The sequence below is a fragment of the Argopecten irradians genome, chromosome 1, assembly GCF_041381155.1.
Source record: "Argopecten irradians isolate NY chromosome 1, Ai_NY, whole genome shotgun sequence".
In the NCBI taxonomy this organism is placed as follows: Eukaryota; Metazoa; Mollusca; class Bivalvia; order Pectinida; family Pectinidae; genus Argopecten; species Argopecten irradians.
In genome coordinates this window covers 38,719,770-38,742,811 of record NC_091134.1, presented here as the reverse complement: position 1 = coordinate 38,742,811, position 23,042 = coordinate 38,719,770, and the positions used below count along the sequence as shown (strand labels likewise).

The 23,042-nt window shown below is 34.3% G+C and overlaps 1 protein-coding gene across 1 annotated transcript in view; it reads left to right on the top strand.

The window, feature by feature from the left end:
• LOC138324747 (fibronectin-like) overlaps window positions 1–23,042 on the top strand; it is a 64,404-nt gene that overhangs the window by 15,801 nt on the left and 25,561 nt on the right. The window contains exons 9-10 of the mRNA XM_069269906.1: window positions 756–962; window positions 1,172–1,228. Of these exons, the coding sequence (XP_069126007.1) occupies window positions 756–962; window positions 1,172–1,228 (264 nt within the window). The remainder of the gene's footprint in view (window positions 1–755; window positions 963–1,171; window positions 1,229–23,042) is intronic.

Sequence of the window (23,042 nt, the reverse complement as noted above, 5' to 3'; positions counted from 1 at the left end):
AACTGAACACAGGGGACCAACTCAATGAAAATGGATGTTGTCAAACATTTTTTGTATTTGGAGGATGGACTGATGATTATATATGACAGTCATGTGATTTTTTCAAATAAATACGAGATTTGAAAAATTATTAAAGTAAATATCCCGATTTTTAATAATTTTTCAAATCTCGTATTTATTTCACATGACTGTCATATATACTCATCAGTCCATCCTCCAAATACAAAAATTATGACAAAATCCATTTCATTGAGTTGGCCCCCTGTGAAACTGAAATGTACATTTTTGCATAATTTACTAAAATACAAGCAGCACAATAATCTAAGAGTCAACATTATTACATTAGTTAGGCTAGATGCATAGACACTTTTTAACAACTTAGTTATGTTCAAGTATACCTCAGATTTGATATATAAGCATGCAAGATATCGCTAGTTAAAACAGGGTATAATTCCTTCATTACATGTTTTATTTATAATGTTGGAAATAAAGAAAATCTTAGTTTTGAAAGATGTAGATGATAATGATAGACATATTGGAATTTTAAACAGAACAGATAACAATGCAAGACTTTATAACATTATATTAGATTTGTAGAGGTTTTGTATTTTCATTCAACAGTCAAAGTGTCTCCAGTTTTACTATTCTCCTGTATACCAGGTGTTTTTATAAAACACTTATATATAACTATTGATTGTAGTGCCAGCAACACCGACATCATTTTTAGCAACAGATGTTGATGGTCCAAACAATAGTGCTATCCTGGACTCTACCTAGTGGCATCAAAACTAGTTATGACGTTATCACTACACCATCACTTACCCCCACCACTACAACAACAGAATCGATAACCTACAGTACAGGTGTAATAGATGGACAGAGGTACAACATCTCTATTACCACAGTCAGTGTTAGTGAGAGGAGTGATCCTCTGGTGGCTACCTTCAGGACAGTGTCCAAAAGTAAGTACATGATACAGAATTTGTAACCTACAGTACAGGTGTAATAGATGGACATAGGTACAACATCTCTATTACCACAGTCAGTGGTAGTGAGAGGAGTGGTCCTCTGGTGGCTACCGTCAGGACAGTGTCCAAAAGTAAGTACATGATACAGAATCTATAACCTACAGTACAGGTGTAATAGATGGACAACATCTCTATTACCACAGTCAGTGGTAGTGAGAAGAGTGATCCTCTTGTGGCTACCTTCAGGACAGTGTCCAAAAGTAAGTACGTGATACAGAATCCATAATCTTCAGAACAGGTACAACATCTCTAATATGTACAAGCATGTAATTAATCAATTATATATTTTTTTTCTGAAACTGTTTTATTATTTGGAATTATTTGCATTACCTATCAAATATAGGAAATTTATATTTATATAAATGATATAACTGAAGGTATAACAAATGAAAAATGACTTCTTGCTGATGATATATCTCTTTTTAAAGTAATAGATACTACTCCGCTAGAAACAGCTACTAGTCTATCTAATGACTTAGAAAATGTAAATGTATGGTCAAAGAAATGGGATATAAATTTTAATCCTTCAAAAACAGAATCTGTAACTTTTAGTCGGAAAAGAAATATTATCATTTCTTATATTGTTTTTTAAACTGAAACTGTGGAAAATGTATCTAATCATAAACATCTTGGTGTTTTCTTCTCTGAAGTTGGTAAGTGGCTTCATCATATAAATTTTATCTATAATAAAGCAAGTAAGCGTATTAACTTACTTGAGTCTGTTAAATATAAAATGAGTCGCAAAAACATTCATCACAATATATAATGCTTATACAAGACCCATACTTGAATATGGTGACATCATTTTTGATAACTGTAATCAACACGAGGTAGCATTAATTGAATCAATTCAATTAGATGCAGCTAGAGTTATTACAGGACTGCGCAAGGGAAACTCGCACTATAAACTTTATTCTGAACTTTGTTGGGACACCCTTGCTGCAAGATGGAATAAACACAGACTAATTATCTTGTGCACAATTATTATAGGAGCTGCTCCCACTTACTTAACAGAATTAATTGAACCTTTTTTTGACAGTACCACAGACACAACTAGGAACACTACATTTGTGAATACATGTGATAGGAAATATAAAATTTGTATTACGTCAACTTAGAAATCTTCAAGTATTCTTAATTCTGATCTTTATATCGACCATCTTACTGAATCACCAACTTTTAGCTGTGGTAATGCTCATGAAACAGTACAACATTATTTTCTTGACTGTGTGACAAGATAATCCACGCAGAACTTTAAAAGATAAATTATGTGATGATATTCACAACCACTACAATCTAGATAGGATTCTATCAGGTTGTTGTGAATGTGATGATCAGGCCAATAAATATATATTCGAGTGTACTATTGAGTTTGTAAGATCCACAAATAGATTTCCGAGCATATAATATCGTAAATAAAAACAGTTGTGTTAATATTCCACTTAAATAATGTAATGTAAAATACAATTATAAATACATTGACTGTACTACACAATAGTAAATAATCATATCACTGTGCCTCTGATCACTGGTTGTCATTTCTCCATTTAGATCTAATGGATGTTTTGTTTGATATTTAGAATATTTTATACTTGTATGCATTATGTATTAATTATAATAATTACTATGCAGTGTTGTTTAGGTGATAGCTAAATTATTATTTTAGTTATAAACATTAATATGATTTTTCTGGAGATGGATTAACTCAATCATCATCTTAAAAAATGTCCTACATTTTCTAACTCTATAATTATATAACAGATAAATGTAGTTAAACCTATATGTACTTTTAAAAAATCTTTCAAAGTGTATTCATAAATACAGCAAAACTGATTTACTCCCTTTAATAATTTTACTTTAAATACAGAATCCAGTATCCATGACTGGCCCCAAAACTCATGGGTGATGACCAATGGCTAGTAAGCCGATATGGACATTTTTTGGTCTGTATCCTATGGGTTAAAGGGACTAAATCGCTAAAAAATCATGTAATAAAAGATAAAAAGAATTATAGGACTAAAATTAATTGTAAAAGTTGTGTACTTTGTGTTAATAACAATATTTAAAAGTTTGTATAACAATTTTGTTCAAAATGGAGAAAAACTGAAAATAAATAGGACCGACCTAGTCACTATTTCATATTATTATCTTTCGGCGAGTGTAAAACAACCCCTATGTGCATGCGCGACGCGTGAACATTCCAAACATCCGATCGAAGGAAATCTCATCTGTCTAATGGACATATCTACTATCGACTGAAAACACAAATTTATCGACTACAGGTTCCTGATTACTGTGTTAATCTAATAAACGTTGAAACGTATGCAAAAGTTTTGTGAAGAGTTTCTAAGTGTAAATAATCCTATACTGTACAGGTTTTCGTAGCCATAAAGAAGGGTTTTCATTATATTATATGGTTTTATACTTGCTTCTGCTATTATTTTATTTTCATTTGTCATGATATTATGTACTATTCCGCTTAACCTGCCAATATTATTAGGCTTTTAAAAAAATGGCCTAATATATAGACTTTATAATAAGGAAAAAATGACGAAAAACTAATATTATAGGCATGTTTAGCGGACTAAGTACGTGTATTTCTTTTATCATTATATCAATATTTGACATTCCGTATACATTGTATATCCTTAGCTATAATGTCTATCCGTCTAATGGGCATTCCCTATATATCTCTAGTTATAGTCTTTGTCCGTCTAATTGGACTTTCCTTATAGAGCCCTAGCTTTAATATATATCCTTCTAATGGAATTTCCCTATTCTATCCTTAGTTATAGTGTCTATCCGTTCTAATGGGACATTCCCTTATATATACCTAGTTTTAGTCTCTATCCGTCTAAATGGACATTCCCTTTATGTCTACTGTTATATTACTTTTTTACATTCTGATTTTCTTTTGTAAAAAAATCAGCCTAACTATATATCTAAATTTTATGTGTAACTTTCATGTATTTCAAAGCAAATAATATACCTTTACATTTACATATTGTAGGTCCTATGTACATATATGTTTGATTTTTTTTCTTAAGAATGTACATGTACGCCTGTATTTCATGTATAATATATACATATATTAACGGTCGTGAAAATACCTCTCACTTCTTGTCATATTTCCATCAAATACTCTAAAGCTTCATAGAACTATGCTGTTTTACTTGGCAATGTAGATACAGGGGCGTAGGAAGCGGGTGTGGGAGGTGGGGGCGGGGTTGGAGGGGGTGGGGGGCAATTGCCTCCCCGTTTCCAGGACGAGGGCAAACATTTCTTGTTTTCGCCGACTGAAATGTTCTAAAATTGCACATTTGAAAGAAAAAAGGGTCCTCCTGCACATTTTCGTGAACTAGACTTAAAATGTCAATCAGGGGGTTCTACGTACTATTTTAAAAAATGTCTCTTAAAAGATTCATCTGTTTATATGACTTAGCAAAACAATTAATTCATTATTATTTTGTGTTAAACAACAATGTACCGATGGTGTGAAGCCAGTATGTTCAGATCGAGTTGCATAGATATGACGGCATTCACAATTACCAATTCTTAATGCAGGTAACTTCAAATAAAAAAATTATTATGTTAAGAATGCTTTAAAATCTTTAAGATATATTGTAAAACTCATCACAACCATTCTAAATCTAATATTTTTACCCGGGGGAGACCCTCGGACCTCCTCAAACACCCAAATCTCGCGCCTTCAGGCGCTCCCACATTCATCAAAATGCATCGTAAAATTCTAAATCGTAATGTATTTCCCGGGGAGACCCCCTGGACCCCTCAAACATCAAATTCTCGCGGTTTCGGCGCTCGCAAATTCATCAAAATGCATCGTTAAACTCATCGTAGCCATTCTAAATCGTAATATTTTTTTCTCGTAGGAGATTGTCGTCCCCCCCCCCAAACACCAAAATATCGCACCTTTGGCGCTAGCATGGCAATTTGCGTATTCATTAGTTTCCGTTTATCGACGCCACTGTCTATAAATGTGTACAAGGATTCTACTCGACGATATATGCAAAAAGTTTATATAAAGTATATATGGTTGTGTGTTGAATTAAAGAATCAATCTCCTCCTGTGGGTGCGGGGCGAGGAGGGGGGTCCAAATATTGAGTACCTTTGCAACCCCCCCCCCCCCCCCCCCATTACGTTTCTTTGTATCGGCTATTACGCTTAATCAGGCCAATGTAACCGATAAAATATAAGTTGCCTCTTAGTGGTGTTATTACATCTATATCCATTAGCCGGATGAGATTTTCAGCGACCTCGATTCCGAACTCAAAGATGCACTCGGTTCTTTCCGTTGTAAACATTCAATGCCGACAGATACAATTTGTTCTTGAAACAAAATTTGGCCAAAGATCAAAACACTTAAGAAATCTTGATGAATCGGGAAATTTGCGATAAAAATATGCTAAAGACATTTACTTCACGGTTAAATGTCGTCCTCGGAAATGTACCTCAAAAAAACCAAGGCGTTGCAAAATCACAAATCTATCGGCTATGTGGTGGTAAACAGGGATAATAACTGCGTTATCCACAGTCTCCTTTGGAAAGGTAAATGTTGCATGACCCGTTTTAATATTAAACACTACCATTTAAAGCGACATCGTGTAGCCTCATGCTTACTTTAACCCGGTCACCGCCAATGTTCATTTTTCGTCTCGTAACGCCGTAATCGAGTTTACAAATAACATGAAACATTACATAATTTTTGCATAATGGGTAAGTCACGATATTGTAAAGTTGATAAGCTGTTCGAGATGAAAAATGCAACATGGCGGAACTGACGGTTATGAGTAAGTGAGCTACACGATGTTTAACATGGTAGTTTCTACAAAGTACGGGTCATGACCATATCTACCTCCAAAGGAGACTTGGATTTTATAAGTTATGTCACGTACTGCTTCTGAAAACAAAGGTAGATTTTGTATAATTGGACTTGGTATGTCTTCTTGAGAATACATGCATACCATATAGCCCCGACATTTCAGATCATTTGCCTCATAATGATGGAAAAAGTGGCAAAGACCTAAATATTTCGTTTGCAAAAACAGTTCTCTGGTTTAAGATAATTTTGCATTACATTTCCCCACTTTTGTTCACATTAATCAACAATCATTGGAAATGTAAATTATATTGTTCTTTAAGGTAAGTCGTATCCGTCAATGTTGTATAGGAAACCATTGTGTATTAAAATAATCACGGTTTTTTTTAAGAAAACATAGGTTCGTTTTTTCTCGACCAGCCTGAGTTCATGTTTCCCTTGGGATACTATAATAACTATATATGTGTTGTACTTATATTGGTTTCAAATTTTATTCGTGCCAGCACAGTCCCTGTGATATCATCACATATTGGGGTAGTTCTACGAACTACTGAGAAGTTTGGACCGTGAAAAATTAAAGATTTTAATACCAGCTACTTAGCAGTATATTTCAATAGATTTCCAATCTTAAATACATTTATTGACATTAGCAAAGTGTGATTACAAGAATTTTTCAGGGGATTGATCCCGGTATTGCCCCAAGTCAATGTTTTTATATCAGTAAAGCATAACGATAGACTATTATGAAGGCGAGATAAACTTCTAACGGTAATATTTCTGAGTTTCAATGTTCAAAATTTATGTTTTTCTCTTGTTGCAGGGGCATTACTTTTCAGTTAAATTAATGTAAACGGTTGAGGAGCCGCGTTGGGTATTAAGAGTTAAACATTCAGTAAACGATATCTTATAAACGATATTTGCATTTTACTATTATTATACCAATAGACTCTGTTACAATTAATAAGTAATCTTATGTTGGTTGATAACGATATGTTTAACAGTTATTTTTTTATGATTTACAATAGACTCGTAATAATCCACAATTAATTAGTTTGTATCATATAACGATTTAACAATCATTTATTATTTACAATAGACTGTTTTGATGATTTGCAATTCCTTCGAAGCACACAATCTATTAAAACTTAGATACGTAATTAAAATATGAAAATTTTAATATGATTGTTCTCAATTTAAATAAAGTATTGCTTTTGCAAATATAATTGTGTATTGAATTAATTAACAAACCCTTTTACAATTTAGCTCGTATTGAGTCGATTTTTTTCTGCTTAAAGCTTATATAACTGGTATACCCGGTTGTCATTTGGCAAATTTACACGTAAATTGGTAGTTAAAAATAAATGGTTGTTGTTGTGTTTAAATTTAACGTGGACTAGAAAAAACATAGAACTTGGTCTTTTCTTTTCTCTAACATTTTATTTGTTAATGTTTCTTTAGGTCTTATTGCAGGACAAGTAAATGTTTCTTCTCTATACAGACATTAAGGTAAGTGCTTTGTGGACATGTTAGCGTTTGTTTTTGTTTGCGAATCATTTGCACAAAATTATGAGATGGCAAACGAATTTAGTCAAAATTTCTTTTTAAACGTTGATTGTTACCGGGTGTAAGTTTCAGAAACAACAAATATATGTCATATAACATTTATACATAAGTTCAAACTATGCCATAGCGATGGTATTTTTTGAGATTCCCTAACACATATTTTATGACATTTGTTCTTTTATTCAATACCTTCTGTTGGTATTTTTAAGTCTTTCCATCGCCAAATTCGTTATTCCTAAATCTTGTTATATTTTATTACGTGTTTATTTTTTTTGTTTTCACTATTTAAAACATTGCTAGCATTCTAAAAAACAAAGGGCAATTTTTAGTAAAAAGTAATTCATTAGTTTTGTAAATTAAGTATTTGATTATTTCTTCATTTACGTTTAATAAACAAAAAGGTTTATATCGACATGCTTCACGACAATCCATTCCAGTTTAGGGTTATGCTTAAAAAATCTCTTCCGGTCATTGTAAAGTTTAATTTGTGTAATGTCTTCTGAGTATACTGCACCCATATACGGAATTGTAAGGTTCAATCGGTATGCATCAAAGGGTTTGGATTGGAAACGGAGCTCATCCTAATTAAGGTACCATCAACAGTTTCTCAGTTAAAATGGTGCAACACTGTTAAAATGATGTTCATCATGGTATTTGAAAAAAAAAATGGGTAATGGAAACGGTACGTTAAGAATAAAGTCTGTCTATGTAAGATCTCAAAATGTTATGTGTCTTACTTCAAAACTTAGACTTTAAAATAAGTTTTGTTGGATAATCACCTAGCAAACATATTGATCAAACTTTCATTTTATATACTGGTGTCATAGCGCTGATCAACTTTATGCGAAATGAAGAATTTGAACCACATTGATTAATTGATAAAGTATTCCCCTTCATATTGAAATAAGTGCCTTTTATATATGGCCACAACTGAGTTTCTAAACACTGCCAAATACAGCAAATCTAAAACAAAAATTTTCATAATTGTTTAGTGTGATGTTCATTTTGTGTCCCAGATGTAATGCGCAAGATAAAACGGTTCTATTCGATTTGTTTGGTGACATTTAATTGAGATAGGAAATAGGTTTCTGTGTGTAAAAACATGTTGTTGTTGATGTTTTTGCTATATGTAACAGCTGTATGATACCTAGAAGGTACAGTAAGATACTCAGAAAAACAGAAGTAAAAATTGTATATAGAAACGAGATTGATGAGGTTTTAGATGCTCGTTGATACGCCATCCCTATCAAACATGACGTATTTACCTTTATACTGGGGGGACCATATCTTACACGGACAAGCTATCACCTAAATAGACATTGGAAATTCATTTCATCAGAGATACAATATGTCCCATTAAGATTATATGATTAATCTATCAGTAATTGATTACAATACCATTGTCAAGAGCTCTTTTACAAACATTTTATGTGGCACAGTGTTTTCAAGTGTTAACCTTTGTCTGCAAGTAAATCCTTATTTTTTGAACGTGACCAGGTTACCCATCGTGCACAAGTGTGGGAAATCTTTTAGTGAATTTACCGTTTTTTAAAGGTTACTTGTATTTTATGCATGATCATTTCAGAAAAATTTGTTCAATGTTATCAAATCGAATGGTAATCATTCATTTAATCTAAAACAATAAATTATTTATTGTCCAAAAATCGTGACAGAAACATTGTCATCTGAATGTCGGGTGGATATCCGATTACTTTATATTAATAGTTAGTTCATTAAATGGACCTCATACCAGGTTTGTGGGTGGGGGAACCGGTAGTATTTTCGGAAAAAAAATCCATCAACCACCGGTCAGTAAACTAACCCGACATGGGATTCGAACTAATGACCCAGTAGTGGAGGGTTCGTCGTCACTATTGACCTTATATTCATCTGAGAAACAAAGGATTTAGCGATACGACAGTTATATCTTGAAAGGCCCACTACCTTTCCGAAACGGCTTTTCAATTTTTTAGTATTTCGGAATATAAAAATAATTGGCGATAATTTTGTAGAGTCAAAAAGTTCATTTTTACCATTCCAATACGTACACTTATCATTTTATCATCTTCATGAACAATTTGATTAAAATAAATAAAATGTTAATTTTCATAACGCGGGTCGTTACTGTATGTATTCCCGCCATAATAAATACCCCGCGGTTGTTTATTATCACATATTCAGACGGCAAAACAGCGAAATAATCAAAAATACTTTGGACATGTTATCCTATATTACGCAGAAAATCTTGCAGGCAATGTTTTATTATTGTAAATGTACATCTTAGGCCATCGGTAAATTTCATATTTTGGGTATGTTATTAATGTTTTTAAAAGGGAAAATAGGCTTTTGATGTTTTTCCTTCCGAAAAGGGGTAGTGGGCTGTTTAAAGGTACGAAGTTTAAGCATAAAATTAGTATTAATTAAACTTACTTAAAACTAGGGGGCCTATCTGGACGTCAGTAAAAATTGGCGTTCAATGAAGGCTTTGCCAATTTCATGTACGTATGGAATGTTACTTGCTTTATTTACCATATCGTATTAAGTAACTCTTTTTTGAAGCGAAATTTGGAGCGATTAATTGTGACGTAATTTGTCATTAATGTTAATTCATTAAAAATCATAAGTGCATTTGTAACATGATACTGTATGGCTATATAAGATGCACATTTAAAATATACCTATTGCACAAAGATAACCTTCCACGAATAATATAAACTATTCGTTATGAGTTTTCATCGCTCATTACCTACAGGGAACAGATCCAGGAGGTTTATATTGTTTTTTACATGTTAAGAGGCCTGTTTTTATGGCAGGAAAATGTTAAATCTTTAAAGCCCTTATAATCCGTAAAAAAAATAAATTAGTAACAAGTATTTATGAGCAAGGAAAAAAGCTTTTCGTGCGAGATTTTAAAGTGGCGCGTAAGGGTATCCTTTAAAACGATTACAAATGCAAAAATAAATAAATTACATTATACGGTTATGTACACCACATGGCATGTTGTCAGATAAAAACGTCAAATCGGACGGTCCTGCTTTAATTTATCAATGATATTGGTCCTACTTGTGAAAACTATAAGCTCTGTTTTTACAATATCACTTGAGAACGGACATTTTTTATCACAATCTATTTTGCAACCTGATGATCAAATCTTAATCGAAGTAACTTAAACAATGATCCTTTCTTAAAGATCATCTTTATCCGCTTGCAATGTACAAATATTTACTTCACAAAAATGGATACACATGTGGTGATGTAGATGTGTTTTATCTTAAAGTTCTAAAATCACCTAACCGGCCGGCGTTCTGATCCCGGCGCGGCTTTGTGGCAAGAATTCAGGGCTGACTTGCACAAAATCACGGTGGTTTCTTCTATTGGCACTCTGGGATTAAGCTTTAAATTTATGATAATTTTTTTTGTACAATCGATGTAAAAAATTTTTAAAATACATGTATTAGTTATCCATATGTGTATGGATAGTGGAGCGGCGAACTAGTGTCAAGAAATCATCCAAATTCTTAAGAAAACAGGAAACTAATGGTTTTCAATCAAAACCGGCCGCAAAAATACTGTCAAAGTTCATCTATGGGGGATCGCCCTTGTTGTATTTTCCCTAGTTTATGACAATTTTTAATTCACTACAGCTTAACTTTAAGCAAATTAAAAACCTGTGAATATTACTAACTTTTTTGTGACACCACCAACTTGGAAAGTAGTGGATCACTCACATATTCTTTTGAAAATTCTGAAAGACATAATTTTGGATGAAGATCCTAAAGTGAATATCTTAGTGTATGTGTCTAACTTTAAAGCAACTGTTGACAAGGGCAATGTGTAGGTAAACTTTGTCGTTACTCCGAAGCAAATTGGAAACACGATATCATAAAGATTAACCGTGCAGGTGACAAGGTTTCGACTCTAGCACAAAAATCAGTTAAAGCTTTGCAAGCTGGATATTTTGGACCTATGCTGTTGATACAATGGACGGTAATGTAAATTACATTGTTCAAACACTAGGGACGTGCAACTCAATTATGTCATGTTTATAGCTGATTTTTAAGGAATGTGAACACATTACTAAATAACATAGATACAACCTGCTCTTACGGACGCCAGGTAGATATTGATACAGTTGTATTTGATGTTGGACATTTGTAATTGTCGGGGCACGTTTAGCGGCCAAATCACATGAGAGATAAAAAGTTCTTGACACAATTTCGATTGTTTCAAGCAACTAATCTTTTACCTTGTGCGAAATGATATCGAAGAACACTGATGATAGTAATGATGGCGGTATACTGGATTGAATTTACTGTATATATCTCATTGTCATACATAGAGTTTTTTTTATCATCTACTCATCTACATTTCAATCTCAATTAACTTTTTGTCATCAAGATCAGAACAGAAAAGAAACAACGCTCCTCCACGACAACATCCTATAGACCTACTTTGCTCGTGGGGTATGGGTGATCAGATTTACCATCCTATGAACAACTATGGCTTTTAAGGACGGCCTTCCATGTATCTTTGCCAAAATCAGCGGTTATTGTCATGTGCAATGAAGGAAACGTGGGTATTTGTTTTTTTCTCTAGTTCACATTCAAACGTTTTGAACAACAAATCAATAAATATCATTTCAAAAATTGTATTGTCAATAAAAATCATAAATACATTCAGATATACAGAAAGAGGTAATTATCTATCAACAATTGGATTACACAACAGGTTAGGCCTTTATTTGTCATATCCATGATTCAATAAATATCAATCAATAGATTGTTTTATTTGTGTGCCACGCAAATATCATATAGATTATATCTAAAAATCATGTTATTAATATAATAATATAATATTATATTATATTAGGAAAATATGTATACATGTACTTATGAATAATGATGCATAACAATAATCAATTTAATGAATAGTAAAAAATGGGTTAATTTCTTCCACCAATCGTTTTAAAAAACATAAATTGCCTTGGATACAAGTGGCAAAAACATTGGAAAGTGAAACATGATACAGAATACATAATAACATTACTATCATCTTATTGATAAACACACAACACAAGAAATCAGTTGTATTCACACTCTAATATTAAAAGTATATAGTTAAGTGTAGTTTTTTTTGTATTCTTCAACACAGGATTTAGTTTTTTTTTCAATCAATACAAAGAGTAGTTCTATGGGCTGTTGTCAGCATAATTATTGTAACTACCCAGAAATTTTGACCTTGCCGTGACAGTTCTGTTACAGATACACTGTAACAGTTTAAAGCACGTCAATCGCAAAGTAAAGATATAATTTAATTTCCCAGAAGATGAGAGGTTATCTAAATTATGTCAAGAACTGTTTTATCTCTCATGTGATCTGCCTGTTATCATTTCGCTCCAAGACAATGTCAAACATGAAAATCCAAACCTACGAGGCGTCAGAAAGTGTAGTTTTTATTTGTTTTTTGTTCATTGGTGTTCGTATTTATCAACAATTAGCTATAACTATATTAATAGGCACGTAATAATATAAAGATAATTCCACATGTTACTGGTGCTCTAGTCCATAAGTTTATAACGAGTTTGTCTGTTGCATGAGATTAATGAGTTACAAATGAGTTTTAATGAGCACGTGCTAATTTACTGGGTAAACCAAACATATTTTCGCGTGTGATTAAGTTTACTCGCGTATTACCAGAACAGCGATAGGGAATCCCGAAAAAATGCATTGCCACTGATATTGATTTCAATTTTAGGTAAAGTAGTACATAGTCCGGTCGCGCGAAATTAAAATAAGTCCCGAAAAAAGTTTGAATGTGACACGTATTGAAAACGCGACATTAAGCTAGTTGGTTTACAATTAATTATAATGAAAAGCAACAACCCCCGCACAAGAGTTTCTTGCAAAGAAAGTAGCACACCGGATATATACATAACATATGTAGTCATTAATGCAATAGAGAATTTGTTAAAAAAAAAATATCACATCCATGCACCATATTTAGGATTTTAATATGATAGTCAGAGGATTCCGTATGTGTATCATTTCATATACATATCATTATCATTATGCATCCAAATTCATGGAGGACAAGCATATAGTGGTATACAATTTATATTATAATACATCAAGACTTGTAACAATAACAATAGAAATTGAATATATATCTTAATGTAAAATGCACTACACATACGACAGGTGTACGTGTCAAAAAATACTGACTTGAAAATCCCAGAAAATTAAAATAAACTATGTCATCCCACTGAAAATGTCCCGCAAAAAATGTTCATTCCAAGTAAATATCGTTAGGTCAATTTTTTGTGTCATTTAAAGTTGTGATGTTTTGACCCGTAAATTAAAACGTTTTTGTCTTTATGCAACATTTAACCTAACAATATTTCCCCTTTTAAAATTATCCTGAAATCTTAAGACTCATGTATGTAAGATCATCGCCGGAGAAAGCTTAAATATTATAAGACTAAAGCACAGGATCTCGTGAATATTTGTCATTGAACATTTATTACGACACCTCATTAACATTGTTTTCCATGAAACGGTTGAAAGCATTTTCCTCCAAGATATTCTAAAGTGGCTATTGATATGATATTAACAAATATAAAATAATATAGTGATCCCCAGTGATGTTCTCCGTCAAACCATTTGCATCCGACGAACAAAATGATTTTATAAGGTCGACCATTAAAGCTGCAACGGCACAAAGATTAATAACATTGTTTATGGCATCAAATAATATACAGGAAATATGTTAAACGTATTCTATTTGGAGTTCCTCAAAACTGTTTAAGCAAAGTTCTTGCGATAAAGATTACTACACTACAAGAATACAGTGGAACTTGCTTGAACGAACTACGGATAATTCGACAACCCGGCTAATACGAAAGTACTTTACCGGTCCCGGCCGAATTCCTTCTTTATCCTTTGTTGAACGAACACTCGGAAATTTCGAATTAGGAAAACCTCGAAAAACCCCGGATAATAAGAAGTAATTATTTGCCCCGAATGACCTAAATCATACATAATATGTTCGTAGAACTCCGACATTGAGATTTTTTGGACATCGAGATCGCCGCAAATGCCGATTTCTTTTTTCATAGATATGCCGTTAAACTAGATTTCAATAGCCGCTTACATGCAACGTTCAAAAACATGGAAAATCTGTTTTTTAATGTTCAAAGCTTTAGCAATGAACCTAAGTTTATATTGTGATCAACAATCGTCATCGATAATCAACTTGTAAAGCAGTGCAGTACATGTTCATGTACTTGTACGTAAACATTACCCCGACTGAAATGGTGCGACATGGATAAAAAAACAGTGCATTTCGTCCCACTAGTAAAGACTTAAATGAGAACATCTCGCTAAATTCGAATATCACTAAGGATAACTCGAAGTTTTATCTTGGTCCCTTCGAGTTCGTATTAACCGAGTCCACTGTATATGATTGAATATCTAGGGTAAGATATAGAGAATGAATGGTTGGTAACTTACAATTCAAGGTTTATTTTGGTGCTTTGCGGAGTCATCTCGGCTTTCCGTGTTGAACACCAAAATAAAACTTGTATTCTAAGATACTAACATGTATTCTGTTTATCCTGCAACCAATTCGTGACAATCAAAACGAAAGCAAATTGCCGGTTATTTACTTGGTTTCTCTCGAAGTGAGACGCTTCTTTGATGCACAAGAGAAAAATCCATTCTTTAACCTGAATGAGAGTGTAACTCTTTATTACCGTGGGTTAATATATAAGCGCCCTTCTCAAACAAGTCTGAAACAACATGAAAATACTCAAAACAACAATAATAATCTATCAAAGGATTTTATTTAAAAGCACATACCTTTGACATAAGCCAAGAAAAAGATGACACCTGCCAAAGTCGAGATTTTTATTTCTATTTCAAAAGTATTTCACGTACATGCCCCTTCTACGTAAGTCTAATATATTGCCATGATAAAGTCAACAAATAAGGCTATTGCTAATTTAATATCGTTATAGATAAAAACGCATATAACAATGACAGCGGATAAAGCAATACAGTTCATAGATGCACAATAGTAAATCTAAATCTTCCCTAGAAACATAATTTCTGTTTGATTTAAAAAAAAAAATCTTATTCATAAATCATGTATTTAAAAGTAACAGATATATTTCGCTTTAACAGAAAGGCTCTCACAACTATTTTCCATAAAAAATTAACCTGTTCAGTCTCAATTGGACAATCAAATCTCGTTTGATCTCGATTCCGAACTCGAGCTTGTGCTTCACGCCGTACTGAACGTTTGACCTAAATGTTCATCGCAATCGGGTAATCCCCACCTATCGTCACATATTTTCGTTGATGTTTACTCGGTAAAATGATTTATTTACCTGGTTTTCATAATATTATTTAGTATGTCTATGACTGTGAATATTTCAAAATGATAACCGATTCTTGTTTTGTCACATTGAAACAAGTTTAACAAAGTTTTTGACGAAGGTAAAAATAGAAATCTACAACTTGATTTATTGATTATTAAAATGGTTTTTTTTTTAATTAGCCTATTTGTAGATTTTTATCATTTTGTGGGGATTACAGGGGACAGAAGCAAAACCTTAATCGTTTCCTATCTAGAGGGAAGGATAGGGGCAACACATCTACCCTCGAGGTAAGTCATAGAATTAATGCCAATTTTAATCGCCTCCCGCTTATAAAGTTTCGCCTTCAGTAATTACTCCATTGTCACTTATGATTGCTTGGGTGCTTATCGATCAAACAACAACAAATATTAAACTATTACTTTCTCCTGCAGATAAATTCGAAATCATTAGTAGAACATTGCAACAAAATATAATCATAATCGCCTGTCCTTTCGCGTTTCAGAAACGCTTCATGGAAGTCGATAACGCGATACTCTTTCTCAAAACGATATCGGAAGTTTGGTTTGATTTTTAATAAAAATGTAACAATTACCTTTATGACAGATTAGGTTCAGTTTCTAATTTGTGGCTTTTTAATATTGTCATACGAGAAAATTAAATTGAACAACGTGGGTGGAAACAAAAGTACCGGAATACCGTACGGATAGGTGCTTTAGACATAAAAAACTCGTAACTGTTGTAAAGTCCTGCGACATAGTAATCCTGTCAACATAAAAAAAGTACAATCAGTTAACAACGGCGTCCCAAACGGTTAATCATATAAATCTTTAACCAAAGAGACCTATGCGGTGAAAACAGTCGCCTAATCATAAAATCTCCGGGAGAGTTGTATGTGTCATCTCTACAGAGATCAAGAAATCAGTCTCTGTTAATAGCCATTTCGCCGTTTTTCAAATAGAAACAACAAAATTCCTGAAAAGTCAAAAACTATGTTTATGTTTCTTCACATCTTGTCCCTTAAAAACAAATAATCGTATTTATTAAGTAAACTGAGGCTACAATGGGGAATTGGTCACAACCAACTAATGCCTTCTGCTGTAATTTGAATAAAACAACTCCTTGTATCTTAAAGAAGATTGAACAATCGCCCACCGACCCTAACATTAAGAACTTCTTTCATATCATCTACTTGTAGAGGTAGTCCGCGAAATCGCTTATGTATTTTTCGTAAACAAGTAACCTATTATGCTGATACATGAAGGGCCAATTACTTTGGTAGTAAGCTGTAACAAATGTCTGTAATCATTTTTTAATGGATCACTATGAAATGCCCAAACACCTCGATACAGTTTAATCAACCAAATGGCACGATTCTATGATGCTAAAATGTTAACGGTTATAAAATATATACAAATAAAAATATTTGGTCCTTTCCTTGGTGATGTTTCGCATAATAAATGGTAAGTTCTTTACAACAAATTGTATCCAAGTAAATGATGCATTAAACAATTTGAACCTGCAAGTGCCCGAAAAGAATACTAGAAATGTATATTCCATCACTAATGTATAGTAAGGACAATTTCATCGATATCTTTTCTGCCCTCAAATAAATTATGGACAATGCCCTGAGAGGATAATATCTTACACTAACCAAATAAAGATGTATCCTCTATTGACTTGATCACATACGACATGTTAGTAAACATTCCAAAAACTTACAACATGTTAGTAAACATCGGTTTTGTAAACAAACACCTTACAACATGTCATAGTTAAACATTCCAAACACTTACGACATTTTTGTGAACATTTCGAACAATTTTCATTTTTTAAACTTTCACAAAATTATCTTACAGATCGATCAAACTTTTGCAAGGACTTAATCATATTTTTTATTATGATTCTTACTAACTTTTGCAAACACAGCATAGAAATGCAATACAGAATTTAAACCAAGATGTTCGAAAATTTACATTAAAACCCTAGTTTCTGTACAACCCGATATAAAATCGAATTTCAATTAATATGAAACCAAATCTGCAAGAAAAGTTAATTCAATGATTTACGCGTGTTATACCAAGTCCAAACAAGCTGTTCATATGTTTATAAACATCACGTCACCAATGTCACAAGGTCACCAAAATCCTGATATCATTGGTTTTGATGTTGTAATTTGAAATCATGTTAAACAACCCTGTGGCACCCAACTAAATTTACCTAAACCACATATCGAAACACTTGATGCATGTTGAGCAAATTTATCCTTCATCTGTGGGAAAAAGACGTCACACTTCACATCTTTTGGTACAACATATGCCTTTATTCTTACAAATACGTCTCCTCATTCGAAGATGTTCATCGTCCGTGTTACTTGTACCATGATCGACCATCGTCCAGTATTGACAGAATATCTCTTCATCTCGGAGATGTTTCGTTTCGGTTGTTATGTACATGATCGTACCATTAGTCGGTTTGAACCAGAGGTAGTCCTCATCCGGCATTAGTTGCATCAGTCCGGGCTGTTGGTACATATTGTCCTTGTTGACAGGGAATGCATCCTCCCGGGACAATCGTTGCTGTATTTTGTGTCCTTAGGTACAGGCCTCAAGGTTGACATAAAAATAAACTTCACATTGGTATAACACAACCCGTACGGAAAACGATAAGAACTAATGTCATAAGTGCCGTGATGACCGTGATGCCCATAATTTTCAGAAAACGTCTATAAAGTTATGTATCGAAAGCATTTACCTAACCCCTAGTTGTGTCCAAGCCGAATCCTTAATTACAAAATGTCATTATAAATCAGTGCACACGCTAAACAACCTATACGTGTCATAAAATATTAGTACCAATCCGTCTGGTTCATCTTGTAAGGCTTTTCAATGTCATATTTCTTGATGGATAAATATTCAATTCCATCTTCTTCCTTTGTCAAAACACACAGAAGCCAGTTTTTGACGAGAGTATCGACCTTAAAGTAATGTTAACAAGACAAATCGACCGAGAGAGGATCAGTGTCTATTATGTACTAGGTCGTCTACTCCCGACCTGACTTAACAACAGGGAGATACCGTAACCCATAGGTATTGTCAAGAAATCCATACTCTGATTGAAGCGACAAAAGTAAACTCTCCTTTAATCGGTTGTTATCGACAGATCAAATCGGAAAGACCTACCTTATCCGTCTGTCATATAAACATAGGGAATCTTCATATCTAGCACAATCCCGACCAAGGTCTTTTCTTACCGGTTCATGTATCTAAATATCTTTAAAAAACTGTTAATCATTTCGTGTGGTCTCGCTTGGCATAAACGTCTCCCTGACCTTACCATATGGTCATCGTTCACCAGTCCTCAGAACCGAACTCTGTACCTTAATAATGGTCATGCTGCCCTACAGGATTAAAGTTTTCACTAACCTAGTTAAATTTCCATGATGATGTTTTCTGTGTCCACTGGTTTATCCTTGTGAGACAATCAAGGTGATTGCCAATCTACTAAGTATGTAGAAACACTGTTGCCCTGTGTTTCTTGTAGTCAATTGTAGTACAAAAGTTTATTGAGATCACAATGAGATCCTTAACATCAAATAAAGTACAAAAAGTAATATACCCTAACCCTAGTACTTCTAAACATACCCCGACCTGACCTTAATCAACGTCATATTATCCAAATAATAGGCTTTTAACATACATACCTTGACCTAAATCATATCCCGTCATATCATCACCTTGGTATCTGTTGGTGAATACCCTGACCTTAATCATGTGTGTTATACCCTATCTGTAAACAATAGAAGGTTGACCTTAATTCATACGTGTATTGGTCCCTAACCCTAGGAATCTGTAAACAATGACTGACCTTAATCATATGTCATAATTCTCATGAACTCTAACACCCTAGTATCTGTAAGATACCACAGACCTGAAATCATATATGATGGCGGAGAAAACCCTAGGATAGCAAGTATAGGTATCATCTGTAAACAAGAAAGAGTGACCGTTAATCCATATTCCGTGATATCATGCCTAAACCCTAGGTATCTGTTTAGATATTTCTATGAATACAAATTGAACCGCAATAACATTTGGAGAAATAAGACTCCCACCTACCGTTACGACCTGACCTTAGTCATTATCATTGAAATACACACCTAACCTATATGTACATATCTGTACACACACCCGACCTGACCTTAATATGACCTTCATACGTCATATTATGCCCTAACCCTAGGTATGAATGAAAACACCCCGACCAGTCATGGACCTTAAGGTATCATACGATGACTTAATAGACCCAGTATCAGTAAACACCTCGACCTTAAATTTTTATTAAACAATCCTTGTCATAAAGTCTATGGACCTGTTAATCAACTATGGTAAACATTATCCTGACCCTAATCATCATTCATATTATGTAACCCAAATTGATACCCGACAGTGACCTAATCATATGGACATATATAGACTTAACCCTAGGTTACTGTAATCATACCCGACCTCACCTTCAACGTGTTCAAGTATAACCCTAGGTATCATGTAAACACCTCGACCTGACCTTAATCATATGGTCAATATCTATGTGTATCTGTAAACATGATTTTTAACCCTGAGTTAAATTATGTCATAATATGACCTAACCTAGGTAAATCGTTAAACCCCGACCTGACCTTAATCATATGTCATATAATGAAAAATCCACCCTGAACCTTCTACCAAAAAAACCTAGGTTTATGAGTTAAACATCCCGACTATACCTTAATCATATGTCATATCATGACCTAATCCCTAGGTATCTGTAAACACCCTACTTAGGAAAGTATTGGTAGTTCACCCTGACCTGACCTTAATCATATCTCATATCAATGCCCTAAACTCCTAACCCTCGTATCTGTAAACACCCCGACCTGACCTTAATCATAATCTACGTCATATCCTAACCCTAGGTATGTAAACACCCCTGACCTGACTTAACCCTCATGGTAGGTATCTGTAAACAAACCTTTACCCAAGTATTGGTAACATTCGACCTGACCTTAATCATACGTCATATTATGACCCTAACCCTAGGTATCGTAAACACCCTGACCTGACCCTAATCATGTCATAATAAACACCCTTTAACCACTAGGTATCTGTAAACACCCGACCTGACCTTAATCATATGTCATATCATGACCTAACCCTAGGTATCTGTAAACTACCGTTCATCCGACCTGACCTTAATCATATGTCATATCATGACGCCCTAAACCCTAGGTATCTGTAAACACCCCGACCTCGGACCTTAATCATATGTCATATCATGACCTAACCCTAGGTATCTGTAAACACCCCCTGACCTGACCTTAATCATATGTACATATCATGACCTAACCTTAGTGTATATATCATGACCAAACACCTAGGTTATCTGTAAACACCCTACCTTAAATCATATGTATCCTAAAAACCACGACCTAGGTATCTGTAAACACCCCGACCTGACCTTAATCATATGTCATATCATGACCTAACCCTAGGTATCTGTAAACACCCCGACCTGACCTTAATCATACGTCATATCATGACCTAACCCTAGGTATCTGTAAACACCCCGACCTGACCTTAATCATACGTCATATCATGACCTAACCCTAGGTATCTGTAAACACCCCGACCTGACCTTAATCATATGTCATATCATGACCTAACCCTAGGTATCTGTAAACACCCAAGATCGACCTTTAATGACCTTAATCATAGGTCATATCATGACCATAACCCCTAGGTATCTGTAAACACCTGATCTGACCTGACCTTAATCATACCTAACGCCTAGGTATCGTATATATCATGACCTACCTACCCTAGGTATCTGTAAACACCCCCCTAACCCTACCTGACCTTAATCATTATCATGACTAACCCTAGGTATCGGTAAACACCCTGACCTGACCTTAATCATACGTCATATTATGCCCTAACCCTAGGTATCTGTAAACACCCTGACCTGACCTTAATCATACGTCATATCATGACCTAACCCTAGGTATCTGTAAACACCCCGACCTGACCTTAATCATACGTCATATCATGACCTAACCCTAGGTATCTGTAAACACCCCGACCTGACCTTAATCATACGTCATATCATGACCTAACCCTAGGTATCTGTAAACACCCCGACCTGACCTTAATCATACGTCATATTATGACCTAACACTAGGTATCTGGTAAACCCCCCCTGACCCTAGATCTTATATGTCATATATGACCTAATCATAGGTATCTGTAGGTAACGGTAAACACCTGACGACCTTAATCATATGTCATTAATCATGACCTAACATTACCTAATCATATGTCATATTATGACCTAACCCTAGGTATCTGTAAACACCCCGACCTGACCTTAATCATATGTCATATCATGACCTAACCCTAGGTATCTGTAAACAACCCGACCTGACCTTAATCATATGTCATATCATGACCTAACCCTAGGTATCTGTAAACACCCCGACCTGACCTTAATCATATGTCATATCATGACCTAACCCTAGGTATCTGTAAACACCCCGACCTGACCTTAATCATATGTCATATCATGACCTAACCCTAGGTATCTGTAAACACCCCGACCTTAATCACCTGACCTTAATCATATGTCATATATCATGACCCTAACCCTAGGTATCTGTAAACACCCCGACCTGACCTTAATCATATATCATGATTAATCATGCTACTAACCCTAGGTATCGGTAAACCCTGACCTGACCCTATGTCATGACCTGACCTTAATCATATGTCATATATATACCTAAACCCTAGGTATCGGTAAACACCCTGACCTAATCATATGTCTCTGACCTAACCTAGGTATCTGGTAAAACACTCCTGACCTGACCTTAATCATATGTCATATCATGACCTAACCCTAGGTATCTGTAAACATGCTCACCCTGACCTGACCTTAATCAAACATACGTCCATATAATGGACCTAACCCTAGTATCTGTAAACAACCCCGACCTGACCTTAGTCCATATACTCATATCATTGACCTTAACCTCCCTTAGGTATCTCAGTAAACAAACCCCGACCTGACCTTAATCAATATGTCTCAGACCTAACCCTAGTATCGGTAAACACCCTGACACTGACCTATCATTAGCCAATCATATGGTATCTGGTAAACACCTGACCTGACCTTAATCATACGTATATCATGACCTAACCCTAGGTA